The sequence below is a fragment of the Xiphophorus maculatus genome, chromosome 20, assembly GCF_002775205.1.
Source record: "Xiphophorus maculatus strain JP 163 A chromosome 20, X_maculatus-5.0-male, whole genome shotgun sequence".
Classification (NCBI taxonomy): Eukaryota; Metazoa; Chordata; class Actinopteri; order Cyprinodontiformes; family Poeciliidae; genus Xiphophorus; species Xiphophorus maculatus.
In genome coordinates, this window is record NC_036462.1 from 29,655,521 (window position 1) to 29,667,955 (window position 12,435).

A 12,435-nucleotide genomic window follows, 5' to 3' on the forward strand; every position below is an offset into this window, starting at 1 on the left:
GACATCAAGTTAAGAAGTTAAATCCTCCACTAAAGTTAACAAACCAGTTAACTTCAGTAAACTCCTAAAATAACTGACCATTTTTCCATTGACAAATCTGTCAATGTAACCCTAACCGTTTTTTAAAAAAAAAAAAAGTTACGAATGAGTGAGTTAATCTGGTGACACCTTTTGGTGAAACAGGTGTACTGTACCTGCGCACTGCCAGCGGACACAGCAGCTTCCAGAGAGAGGTCAGCAGGACCTTTTTCTGGTTGCGCTTTCTTGACAGCAGGGGGCGCTTTCTGCAACAACAAGCGACATCAGCGAAGAAGTGAGAAAACATTGTAAACGGCAGTGATGGGATTTTTGGCTCCTTTTCGAGATGCGGCTCTAATGGCTCTTCTTACTGTGGAGAGCCGGCTCTTTCGGCTCCCCATATATATTTTTGACATTATTAATTAATTAATAGCTTAAACCTAATTTTATAACATTTTGTTTCATTATTGACATTGTTAAGCACTTATGATGAGTAAAAATGCCTCATAACAATGCTATAGCAATACCGATGCGTGTGATGTCCGCATGTGGCTGTGCAGGTTGTTTGTCGAGCCTGCACGATAGGAAATGCTGACTTTGCACAGTCTGCACTCTGCCCTGGAGCTTGATGTAGCATTAAAATGAGTCCAAATCTTGCTCCGTTTTCTGTCACTCATTTATTTTCACCTATTCAGTTCTCACACTGACTCCCCTTCTTTCTGTCGTGCTTCTTGACCGCTGAGTGAGTGTCTGTACATAAACACCTGCCGACGAACGCTATACAGCTTGGCCAATTGCCTGCCGTTTCCACAAAAAAAGTGGAGATAAACTTTTTTTCAGTGTTTTCCCGCCACATTACTAATTGAAACTATGTGTGATTGGTCAGATGTGGAGCACACGCTTGACATGAGGGCAGTGGACCGACCGAGGGAAAAAAAACCTCTCCGCTCTGGCACTGGCAGAAGAGCAAAACGTGAAGGAGAGGGAGAAGGGGGGGAGAGACAGCGATATACTGTAGAAAAAAACCCGGCTCCCAAATAGGATCCTAAAACGGCTCCCATTGTGGAGCCGGTTCCAATCGTTCACTTCAAAGAGCCGGCTCTTAGAGCCGGATCGTTCGCGACCGACACATCACTAGTAAACGGAGATGAACCAAGAAATGTAAGGAAGCTACTTTTCTAATTTATAGAGACGTCTGTAGCAAAGTTTTTATATTTAACCTTTTAGAGTTGCCATTCTCTGTGTCATGGAACATGTTGACATGACCTACTTTCTTCAATATAGCAATGCTAATGAAGTGTATTTTTTAAATGAGATGCTACTTGCTTAAATTGCTTTTCTTTTTGTGTTTTGAAATATTAAAACAGAGACTGTTCTCTAATGGCAAGAATAGTACCTGAATGATGCTGAATAAAGCTCAGGGGGAAAAACTGGAATTGCCTAAAATTGGTTTGACTGGTCCAAACTTTGCAACCATTGAGTCGGGCATCTCTGTCACATTAATAGTGCGTACCTGTGCGGGAGCAGCTGAAGGCGTGACCACCGGAGCCTGGACTTTAGCTGCTGCTGACGGGGTGGTGAAGTCTCCAGATAAAATGTCCAAAGCTTCTCCGGTTCCCAAAGTCGGCTACCGGAAGAGAAAGCAAAGAGCAAAAGTGTTGCAATTTTAAAAAAATATTTTCACCTCTTCCATTAGAAACTATTTACCATTTGCTTTAGAAGTAATGTACATTTCTCCATGTCCTACCTCAGGTTTAGGAGCAGGCAGGTTTTTTAACTCCTCCTTCTTAAACCTGTAATCTGGAGGGAGCGTGTCCTCCCTCTCTCCTACGCGAACACCCACCTCCGACTTGATGTTTGCCTCCTGTTGAAGGCAACCATGAGAGAAAACTATAGTAAGACATTTTTAAAAAAAGCTAATTGCTTTGGACTAAATTATTTCTGCTACAGATTTCAGCTCAGGGGCGATAAAAGCAGGGGCGCGCTGCTGTTTGAGCTCCGACCTTTACGACATCTTCAGGCCTGAGTTTGGGAGGTTCCGGTTTTGGTTCAGCTGGTCCCAACATGTCTTCCAGAGCACCGAGAGCATCCACAGGGATCGACTCGCCCTGACGGGACATCATGATGCAAAAGGTGAGTTAATCTGACTCATTTATTCACTATATAGATAGGTTTTCAACCTCGTGCCTCTCTCTCACCTTGTCGGACTTGAGCGGGGCGCTGACCATACCGGGGCACACAGCTATAGGAGGAACGGTTTTCTACAATATCACACAGACAGCAGAATAATATTACCAAGAACAGACATTACAACCTGAGATTAAATGAGTGCAAAGAAACCAAACACACAGCTTGTGTCAAAGGAAGTCTTATCAATATTTTTATTCTACAGCTAAGAAGAGCTAGGATCGCCCTAATGGTTGACTAATTTGGTTCATTCGGTGTGTTATTAATGTGCTGGCTGTGCCATCCATGAGCAAAATAACAGTCCAATTGAATTCAAAATAAATATCAAATCAATGTTTTTTTTAACCCCTAATTAATATATAAACCTTGTCAAGGCCTTTTAAACCCCCAAATCAAAATTATTTAAAGAAAAGTCATGGATGGTGGAGCAGGTGGTTTGTTTCTTGAAACCACGTCCGACTTGATTGTTTGAAAAATATGTTTATTTCTGAATGTAGACAAGATAATAACTAAAAAAAAGTCTAACAACTTATAACAAAAGTGAACTTTTCTGGTATGACAAGTTCGAAAAGTGATCCAAAAAATCATAAATAAATAAAAAGCCCTCCTATTGTTATCGGGAGAGTCTAAAAGTTATCAAACGTAATCACAACATTTCCAAATCCAAAAATGAACTACAGATTTTGATTTGAAACTTATGATTTAGAGCCAGCTTTTAGAAATAACTTCTACTTTTCAAAAGCAAAGGCAGCAATTTCACAATCAATGGCTGCGAGTCACTAAAGCAAACATGGCGTTTTATTTAAATTTTGCTGCTGGGATACGTCAGTGAGAAAATACCTTGGAGGGAAGAGAGGAAACTGCAGCGTCCAATGAGAACTCATCTGAGGTTTTGTCCATCCTGGCTTTCTTATCAGCAGGAGGAGCAGCTGCAGGAGCTGCAGCAGCTTTCTGCAATACAAACCCAGAATAAAACCTCCAATCTTCTGTAATGATACCATAATGATGTTTTAAAGGTATGTTTTTTTTTTTATGCATTTGATATAGAGGTGCACAGCTGGAAAACGTACACCAAAAATCCTGCAGCGGTAATTACGTGGAAAAGTGGCTTCACACAGTCTTGGCTGGGACAGGCTGAACATAACTGCAAGCCTTACTTTTCAACTTTGTTATTAAAAATGTTATTTTCCTTCCACTGTACAATTATGCATTAATTTGTGTTTGTATGTCAAATAAAGTGACTGATTAGAATTTATAGCTTGAAATTATAAAATGTGAAAATCTTTGTGGGAAACAAATTATTTTGCTCTCTGGCACAGATAAGCATAAGATGCTCTTTTGAGAACACTGGGTTTTACGGAAAGGGTGGACTAACGGCAACAAAATGCCAACAAAAAAGAAAAACACTCACTTCCTGCTTCTTGGGCGCCGATGGAGCAGTGGATGTAAAACCCATCGAAAGGGAATCCAGCGCTTCGTCTGTGCTCAGTGGTTTCTGACGTTAAAAGAAAAACAGAAATGTTAAATATCACATCTTTATTTAGTAAAATGCCCAAATTAGTTCTCTAGAACAACCATGCAATGCTCCACTAGATGGCACAAGCTAAAGGAAACATAATGCAAACCAGACTGTATGTACCCACACTGAGGAAAACGTACAGGCACACCCTTCCTCACATTCCACAAAGAGAAAAAAAAAAAGTCACAATTAAATGTTTTTAATATAACACTTGGGACATTAACTCAAGCCGTTTTATCAACTCAGAGATAAACGCAAACTAAAATCCCAGGAATGTTATCAGGCTACAGACGAACCAAAGAACCGTGACCTCTGAATAAAGTGGGAGAAGGTCGATGTAGGAGTGGTTGTGCTGAGAGGGAGCAAATATTAAACTACAGCTGAGGCGCTGCTGCAAGCGTGTGCGGCGCACTGCATGTGCTTGTACACGCATACATATTTATATGAGTTCTGCGTTCTGCTCGACATGAATCGACTAGTTCCAAAAGGAGGAGGTAGATCCGACTCCGAGCTGTTTGGCAAGCCAACACGTAGCAGTGCAGTGCAGCAGCAGAGGAACCTGCAGCTCATACAGTGGAAACAGTAAACATGCACGAGTGTGTGTGTGTGGGGGGGGGGGCTTCTTTTGGTTTCACAAGTAGGAATGTTTATCAGGAGTAAGTTTCCGATCTTTCTCTGGGTTTAATTACAGAGTTCAGAGTTCGGGAAGCCGTAGCTCCGACACGGGGCGGTACTGAAAGGGTTACTTACAGGAACATCCTTGGGTTTTGCATCTGCAGGGGCTGGAGGCTAAAAATAAAGAGAAGACAAGGATACATGTTTCAATATTAGGACAGAAATAAAGAGGCAAAACAATTTAGACATTCAGAGTACAGCCTGGAGGCCTGATGATTCCACAGTTATCCCCACTTGAAGATTTTAGACATAAAATCCCCTTTTACGGAGGTCCGGGTTTTCAGAAGTCAACCATACAAACATATTTTAGTATAATCTTTGCATGTAATGTTGTTTTGTGACCTGGGTCTAACATTTGGATGATTTTAAGTTTTTAATTGATTTTCATGTCTTATTTTTATTCCTATATGATTGCTAAATACCTTCTGCTGTGTTGTGGTTTATGTAAACGGTAGCTGTGACAATTAAATCCACCTAGTCAATGTGAAAGTGCAACACCATTGTTGCTGTCTAGATTGTTAGCCTCTTAAGAAATACTAGACAAATGGCAGACAAAATTAATTCTTTTGATGCAACTTTCTGATACTTCTAAATGTTATAAACTAATTTGTCAATATGACTTGACAGATTATATATTAATCTGTTTTATAGATTTTATAGATTAGTTTTATATATATTTTTGCTCTATTGATGCAAAAAATAATAATAATAAAGACTTTTAGATTTTTTTGTGAAATATCCAATAATGAAAAGTACAAACATCTATTGGCGATGGTAAATTTATTTCAGGAATTCCACCAAAAAAACAAAACAAAACAAAAGTAGCACTTACGTATTCCTAAGTGTAAATGCAACACCTTATTACCTTTCATACACAAACTATTACACACAAATACATCTCTAATTTGATGACTATGTCTGAAACGGGACATGAACGTCTTGTCACACATGCAAAGACTTCTAATAATTAACTTAAGTATGCATTTGAATGCGTCAGTTGCCTTCAGGTGCTTTTTGTCACATTTTCTGATGACAGTGACTCATGGCGTACAGGTGTCATTTCCCCCCCCCTGCATCCCTTAGATTAAAGAAAATACCTAAATGTTTTACTTTTACTTGAGTAGTTTCTCCGAGAGCTACTTTGACTTTTACACGAGTAAGAATATGTTGAAGTAGTGCTACTTTTACTTGAGTACTTTGCCCACCTCTAGTGTAAAAATGATGTAATTTAGTCAACAAGCCGTTCAGTTCTATAAATCTGGGTAAGTTTGATTCATTAGTGTGAAAGCTTCTTAGCGAGTGTTCATGAAAGCAGACATGAAAGACGCATGCAGAGGAAAAAGCTGAAGCTGTAGAGCAAACAAAGCCTTAGCAAGAAGCAGCAAACTGACCATCTCTCCCCATCTGTATCCTGGAGGCAGCGTGTCGTCTCTTTCTCCACACTTCTCCACTGTTTCAAAGGTGTCATGCTAAGGAACGTGCACCACACAATTACACGTAGCAGAGCCATGCAAGTATGCGTTCATTTATTTATTTATTTTTAAATCAACAATTAGCAGGATGATCAAATGCATGCAAAAGCTGTGCCCGTGCTGTACCTCCACGACCTCCGGCCCTGTGTAAGCGGGCCGTGAGGGAGCGACAGAATCAGCCGAGGGTAGCGTGCTGCTCAGGGTATCGAGCGGATCCGCAGCAGGGGCCTGCGCAGGCGACAATTCAGCATGCAGCAAGCGAGCAAGGTGCTTCACAAAGCAAACACACACATAGCGCTTCAAAGCGCCTTTACCTGTTTGGCTGCTGATGCTTTGGCTGTCGTGGGAGGAACCTTCACCTGCACCTGCAACGTAGATTATCATCAGCGTCATAAAGGAAAAAGCCTTCTTCGCCCAGACAGTCGATTGCAATCTGAAGCAAATGTTATCTTTCTGGATTGCAAGATGATGGCATATTCTTTTCAGGCAGCCTCTGTCGTAGTTCGGATTATGATCGTCTACCTTCGTTTGTGCTGGCTTAGTGTCTTCCTTCTTCGCTTGAGCTGAAACATTTCCAGCCGCAGCTGCTGCAGCTGGCTTGGACGTTTTACCGGCATCGACTTGGACTGTTGTGGTCGCAGTTGTGCTCTAAAAATGCAAGAGACGTAACTAATTTACAGGTCCAGTGTGCACATGTAAACTGTGCATTACACGTGACGAACACACAGGTGGCAGGACAACAAGTCCCCGACATCCAGAGAGAGGAAAAGTCTCCTCCAAGCTTTGTGAGGTCAAAAGATGAGAAAGGAAAGTGATGCGAGGGTAGAAGTAAAAATAAAACAAAACGTACACCTCTCCTTGTTATTCAGTTCCTCAGAGTGACTGTGGTTTTGCAGATGAGTGTCATGTTATGGGAGAACAAGTGGAGGCATGCTGGGCAAAGAACTGGAGAGCAAAGATTCAAGGTCACTCACACCGCCCCAAGAAATCAAAGTCGACGTTTAACGGAGATCAAAGAAGCTTAAGAAGAAAATTCCAACAACCATGTTTAAAGATGATGTTTCCAGTTAAAAAGACAGAAACCAAACCATGTAAAACTCTGCAACTCAAAGAAGCAGAAAGAAACAAAGAGAGAAAGGAAAGACGTCCTTAAAAGGCATGATGCATCCCAGCTGGTCCGTCCCGGACTGATGGCGGAGTCTACCTTAGCTGTGTCCTTAGGTTTGGTCTCTGCTGTGGTGGCAGCCGTTCCAGCAGCAGGAGGATGGACTGAGGCTTTGACTTGAGAGCCCAGAGAAGCCTACAAACACGTAGCCAAGTGACAACACAAAAACCCAAAGTTTTCATTCTCGAGCAAATAAGTGAGGAGTCCATGAGGAAGACTTTGAAGGTGTTAAGGAAACTGAAAGAGTTATCAATACAATACCTTGCAGAAATGTTCCTGCATTTTGTCACCTTGCAAACACAAACTTTAATGTCTTTCATTTGATTTGATTGACACAAAAAGTGCATGGATGTGAAACTGGAATGAGAGAGTATGTTTTTCAAATACAGCAGAAGGTCTATCAATGTATCTCCATCAAACCCTTTTTGCTAAATGGCCCAAGGTCACTCAGATTAGATACGTAGTGTTTGAGAACATCAGTTTTTAAATCTTTCCATTGATTCCCCAACATGACGTTGGTCTGGACTTTGACTAGCCCATTTTAGCACATATAAATATGCTAATCTATACCGTTTCATCAAAGCTGTGGCTGTAGGGCCATGCTGCTGGAAGACGAATGTACAGTTTAGCTTCTTTTTCTCTGGACTGAAGACCGTCTCCAAAGCATGATGCTGCCAACCCTGTGGCTGTCATGCATCTAAGACACAAGTGTCAAACTCAAGGCCCGTGGGCCAAATCCGGCCCGCCGTAGCTTTTTATGTGGCCTTCTAGATTCTAGACTAAACGCTGCGTGTGCTTAAATATTATGTTTTCAATCAAATCAATGTAGTTTTGATCTATTTACTGCCAAATTATATCAATCAGTCCCTCCAGTATTTTGAGAATTATCATGGAAATGCACACAAAATCAACAAATCCCCACACTTTTTTGTGCCAATACATAATTTGCAGATTATGTATGCCTCAGTCTTAATTGATGTCAGATTATAGACCATAATCTACACAGCGAGTAACAAAAAGTCGCATTTATTGTTATAAATAAGCGCAAATATTTCCAAATTAGTACCACAAACACTTTGATCTTTATTACAAAAATCACAAAAAGAATCACGGAATCCTGGAGGGACTGGAAAGATGTTCAATAATATTATTTAATTCTAAGAATTAATTGATATATTAACAGTTTGTGTATGGGTTTTATCAATACATTCTGGCACAACAGGCCCTTTTAGAGCATTCATGTTCTTGATTTGGCCCGAAACGAAAATGAGTTTGACACCGCTGATCTAAGATGTTTGCTGCAAAGGATTCTATTTTGGTCTTCTTGACCAGACCTTCCTCTAAATGTTTGCTGTGTCCCCTACACGCCTCGGTGCAAACAGGAGGCTCCAAAGGTTTTCTTTCAACATCGGCTTCCTTCCTGCCAATCTTGCATAAAGGCCGGATTTGTTACGGTGTTCCTTAGTCAGCTGGATTTATACCGAGATTAAAGTACATGCAGGTAAATTTACGTGACTTCCAAAGGCATTTTGTTTTGTTTCACTGGATTCTACTTGGGAATACAATAGTAATACGAGACTGAATGCGTGTGTTCCACCCCATTAACATTTTAATATGTTATAAAAAAAAAAAGAGTTTAAAATGGATTATTTGTAATCAACTTCCAAATTAAAGTTTTTGGTTAGAAAAAAAAAGGGAAAACAAAATCAAGCTAAATGAATACATTTCAAGGCGTTGTATTTTATCATCAGCTCTGGATGGATTCAGGCTCAACTATTCAAGAAATTTGACCTTTGATCAGTGATGGAGCTTTTTTTTACTTATAAAACTAAACAAAAGAGAAGCGAAAACAAGTACAGTCCATGACTTTGTAACGTTTGATATTATATTAGTCCCAGCTGCTGACAGTAGCACCAACCAGCTCACTGTTAGTCATCAGCCAGTGTGTGTAAAGAAAGATTGAGAAAGTTATTCATGAGGTCAGCCAGGCAGTGAGGAAAGAGTATTCCCATCAAGTGGAAAGTTACGAGAATATGAGTTATGAGGTCCCACCTAAAAATGAAACAGCGAGTGATAAGCTTCTGACTCCTGTGTGAGATGAGGATGTGCAGCCCAAACCATAAAGAGGAGTAAATGGTAAAGAGATGAAGCCAGTGAACAAGAAATTCCAGGTTCCCTTCATGAGCACACCAAGTGTTCAGACCAAAAGGCGAAAGCGGTGCAGGATGTTACACCAAACAGCCCAAAAGTGCCCTCAACTTTTATTTTGAAGCCTATCATCCGTCTACCTCTGGTTTGGCTTTAGGCGAATCCTTTCCTGTAGTTCCAGCTTTAGCAGCTGTTCCTGCTGTCACACCACTCCCTGTGGCCCCGCCCGCTGCCATGGTAACTACCCCGGGCTTTGTGGTCATGGTGGATCCTGAAGGTGCCTTCTGCAATGCACCAAGTATGGGGAAGTGGATCAGAAAACTGAAACGTTAAACTACCATTCTAATTCTAATTTTAAACGTTTCAGTTTTTAATACACAACCAAAGATCTGGTTCCTTCAAAACTTTCCTTTGTGTAATATTTACTAGGTTAATGTGCAAGACAACAACCAGAATGTGGATAAAATGTCTTGCAGGTACCAGTTTTTGCTATCTAGGGCATGTTGGGTGGTTATCAGTACTGAATTATCTGAAGTAAAAGCAGTCGTAGTATGGAGAGTCAGGGAATAGACTTTAAGCTAACAGGGGCTTTCCACTGAAGCAGTAGTATCCAAATTTTTACCACAAGTAAATGCAATACAATAAAGCACATTTTTTAAGCTGAAAATAATTTTATAGCATTGTTTTCACCTAAATGATAACATTGACTTTGTTAAAAAGGCAGGCATACAGTTACCTTCATTTCTAAGCCACAGGAAGCTATTTTTACATTTAGAAAAACATATGCTAAGATAATAAAACAAAGGTTTTCTTGGTATATTATATATAAAGAAGTAAGGATGGGATATGGGTCACTGTGCTGCATTTTGTCAAGTTTACTAAAATAGTTGCAACCAAGTTTATTTTTGAGTGAAATCACTGGGTGTGCAGTCGCACTAACAATGAAAATAAACTGAAAGCAGGAAACATGATTAATAAAAAATAAATACTTTGTTTTGTATCGAACATTTTACATTTTGAATTGAAGATTTTAATTCATCATTGAAAATATTGAGTGAATCATTTGAGTTGAGGGGGCCACACAAGATGATTCTATGGTCCATAAAAGCCCGCGGTCCACACTTTGGACACCCTTCCACCACAGGAACATTTTCTGTTCGCTATGACAGTAAAACTCGTCCGACTGGTGGAAGATCTCTGGCTACTTGCTGGTGCCAGGAATCATGTCAGACAGATCCCAGTGGTAATTAACTCCAATAATAAATGGTCAGCGTTATGGCTATTGATGCAGTAATTATAGTCAGATACTGGAAAGAACGAGAGGAGGAGAGAGGGCTAGAAGTGGTCGCGGTCGGACAGAGATCAGCCGCCGTCACACTGCACGACTAACTGGAAAATCTCCATTTCTGCTTAATATTTACCATAGTTCATCTTTGATTAGAGGAGTGCTAAACTTGTGGTGGTGTGTGTTAGAAAACAACCATAAATTTTCTTTTGAGTTGAAAGATTTTGGCTAAGACAGCAGATTATGACAAGCCTTCATTTCTATTTATTCCTTCATATCAATAAATGATCAGCTGCCTTGTATTATGTTACTCTTTAACTCCGTTTGCCTGACGGACTGCATTTTGGTCTGTTTTGTAAAACCTGTAAAAATAGAATTATTCTAAAAGTCAAAACACTCAAGACACTTCTGAGCCTCAGGTTGATAAGATGAGCAGAAGCACTTGAGGTCTGAGATTGTGTAAAACATGTTCTGCGAGTAAAACAATCAAGTCGGACATGGTTGCTCTGTCGCATCATACGATGGGAATGGTTTTCTTCAACTTTGTAAGGAAGTTGGTCAGGAGAATAAATGAGAAAATGGACAAAGCAAAAAACAGGTCAATCCTTAAGTGCAAAACACTGAATGGTAATAATAAAATTTATAAAATTAATAATTCCTCAAAGAAGGGATCCATAAAATTGACTAAAAATGGGTAAATATTGGAGTGTCCATATATAAAATGCTTCTAAAGAGAAACCCCAAGTAGCCACAAAAGGTAGCTCCATAATTTCATAACTTGAAGGGATGAATATAAAAGCATTGTACTTTAAGGATTTTTATTTGTATAAAATCTTTAAGTCATTTATCATTTTCCTCCCAGTTACGCAGCACTTTGTGTTCCCAGGAAAAACACAGTAACGTTTTTTGCAATATGGCAAATCTAAAATACAAAATCTATAAATTGATGAAACACTTTTTAGCCAGACATTAAATCAGAAGATTCGACATACGAATCAATTTTTTTTAAACAGACATTTTCTAACATTTAACATCTGCAAACAATGTTTGAAACTCTAGTCCTCTTGAGGTTTGTTTTGGTGTCACCCCTGACATGTTTTAGATTAAGAGAGAGGAAACATTTTCTAACGTTTCTCTGGAAATACAGCAAAGAGCATCCGCTCTTTTCTTAAAGATGTCGCAATTCACGACTACCGAGTTCTGGAGCAGGAAAGGAAACAGCAACGCAGCTCAGATAATGGGGTTGGGGGGGGAGGAGGTCAGGGTCAGCCAGACAGGAAGTCAACAAATGGTTTTCTGGGGCTGAGCCACATTACAAAGGAATGTTAGATACCTCAAACTGTGCAGTGCTCCCAGTAGAGACCTGAGGTGCCGGTTTGGGGGTTGACTGGCTTGACTGCGACTGCAGAAAGAAAGAAAAGGATACAAAAGGGGGAAAAGAGTCACACATGTGCAGAGAATGCAGGGAAAAAAATCTTAATTACTTGAAGCTGGAAACACAAACATTCAGATTTCACAGGAGTTTGGTGGTTTCACCATGTTTGGTGAAAACATGCAGAAACAAATCTGCATAGAGTCAAGATGCAGACAAGTCATTTAATAATTCTTTTGCAAAACAGTAGAACTGCAGAATGGCAGTCATGTGATCATGAACCCAGTCAGAGATGGATGAGTCCAGTGCTACATTCCTGGCTGCAGGGTGTGGCTTGCTGTTTGACAACAGAGTGCAAAGACACTGCTATTGTTGCCAGTGGCAACAGTGAGCAGGGACAGCAACCCATTCTTCAGCTGAGGTCGCACAGTAAAATAAATGCTAATCTACTTGGTGTTTTAGCTTCAAGTGTCCCTCCTAGACATGTATTTGAAGTGAAGACTGAATTGCTTTAATTTGAGATGACTGCAGGCAAAACCTTTTGGGACCAGAGTGAAGTTCAAACAGTTTCAAGAGAAATAAGAAAATTCTGAG

At 40.2% G+C, this 12,435-nt stretch overlaps 1 protein-coding gene across 21 annotated transcripts in view; it reads right to left on the reverse strand.

Moving 5' to 3' along the window:
• The window catches only part of cast (calpastatin), a 39,179-nt gene that overhangs the window by 7,007 nt on the left and 19,737 nt on the right, over positions 1 to 12,435 (reverse strand). For 5 of the 21 annotated variants that reach the window (XM_023325494.1, XM_023325496.1, XM_023325495.1 and 2 more), the window contains exons 2-16: positions 11,803 to 11,871; positions 9,325 to 9,468; positions 7,076 to 7,171; positions 6,394 to 6,519; positions 6,186 to 6,236; positions 5,998 to 6,099; positions 5,791 to 5,868; positions 4,475 to 4,513; positions 3,617 to 3,700; positions 3,046 to 3,156; positions 2,217 to 2,279; positions 2,022 to 2,126; positions 1,766 to 1,882; positions 1,532 to 1,645; positions 195 to 284 (exon numbers count right to left, since the gene is read on the reverse strand). In XM_023325494.1, coding sequence (XP_023181262.1) covers positions 195 to 284; positions 1,532 to 1,645; positions 1,766 to 1,882; positions 2,022 to 2,126; positions 2,217 to 2,279; positions 3,046 to 3,156; positions 3,617 to 3,700; positions 4,475 to 4,513; positions 5,791 to 5,868; positions 5,998 to 6,099; positions 6,186 to 6,236; positions 6,394 to 6,519; positions 7,076 to 7,171; positions 9,325 to 9,468; positions 11,803 to 11,871 — 1,389 coding nt within the window. The remainder of the gene's footprint in view (positions 1 to 194; positions 285 to 1,531; positions 1,646 to 1,765; positions 1,883 to 2,021; positions 2,127 to 2,216; positions 2,280 to 3,045; positions 3,157 to 3,616; positions 3,701 to 4,474; positions 4,514 to 5,790; positions 5,869 to 5,997; positions 6,100 to 6,185; positions 6,237 to 6,393; positions 6,520 to 7,075; positions 7,172 to 9,324; positions 9,469 to 11,802; positions 11,872 to 12,435) is intronic. The other 16 variants (XM_023325501.1, XM_023325503.1, XM_023325499.1 and 13 more) reach the window with 8 other exon arrangements.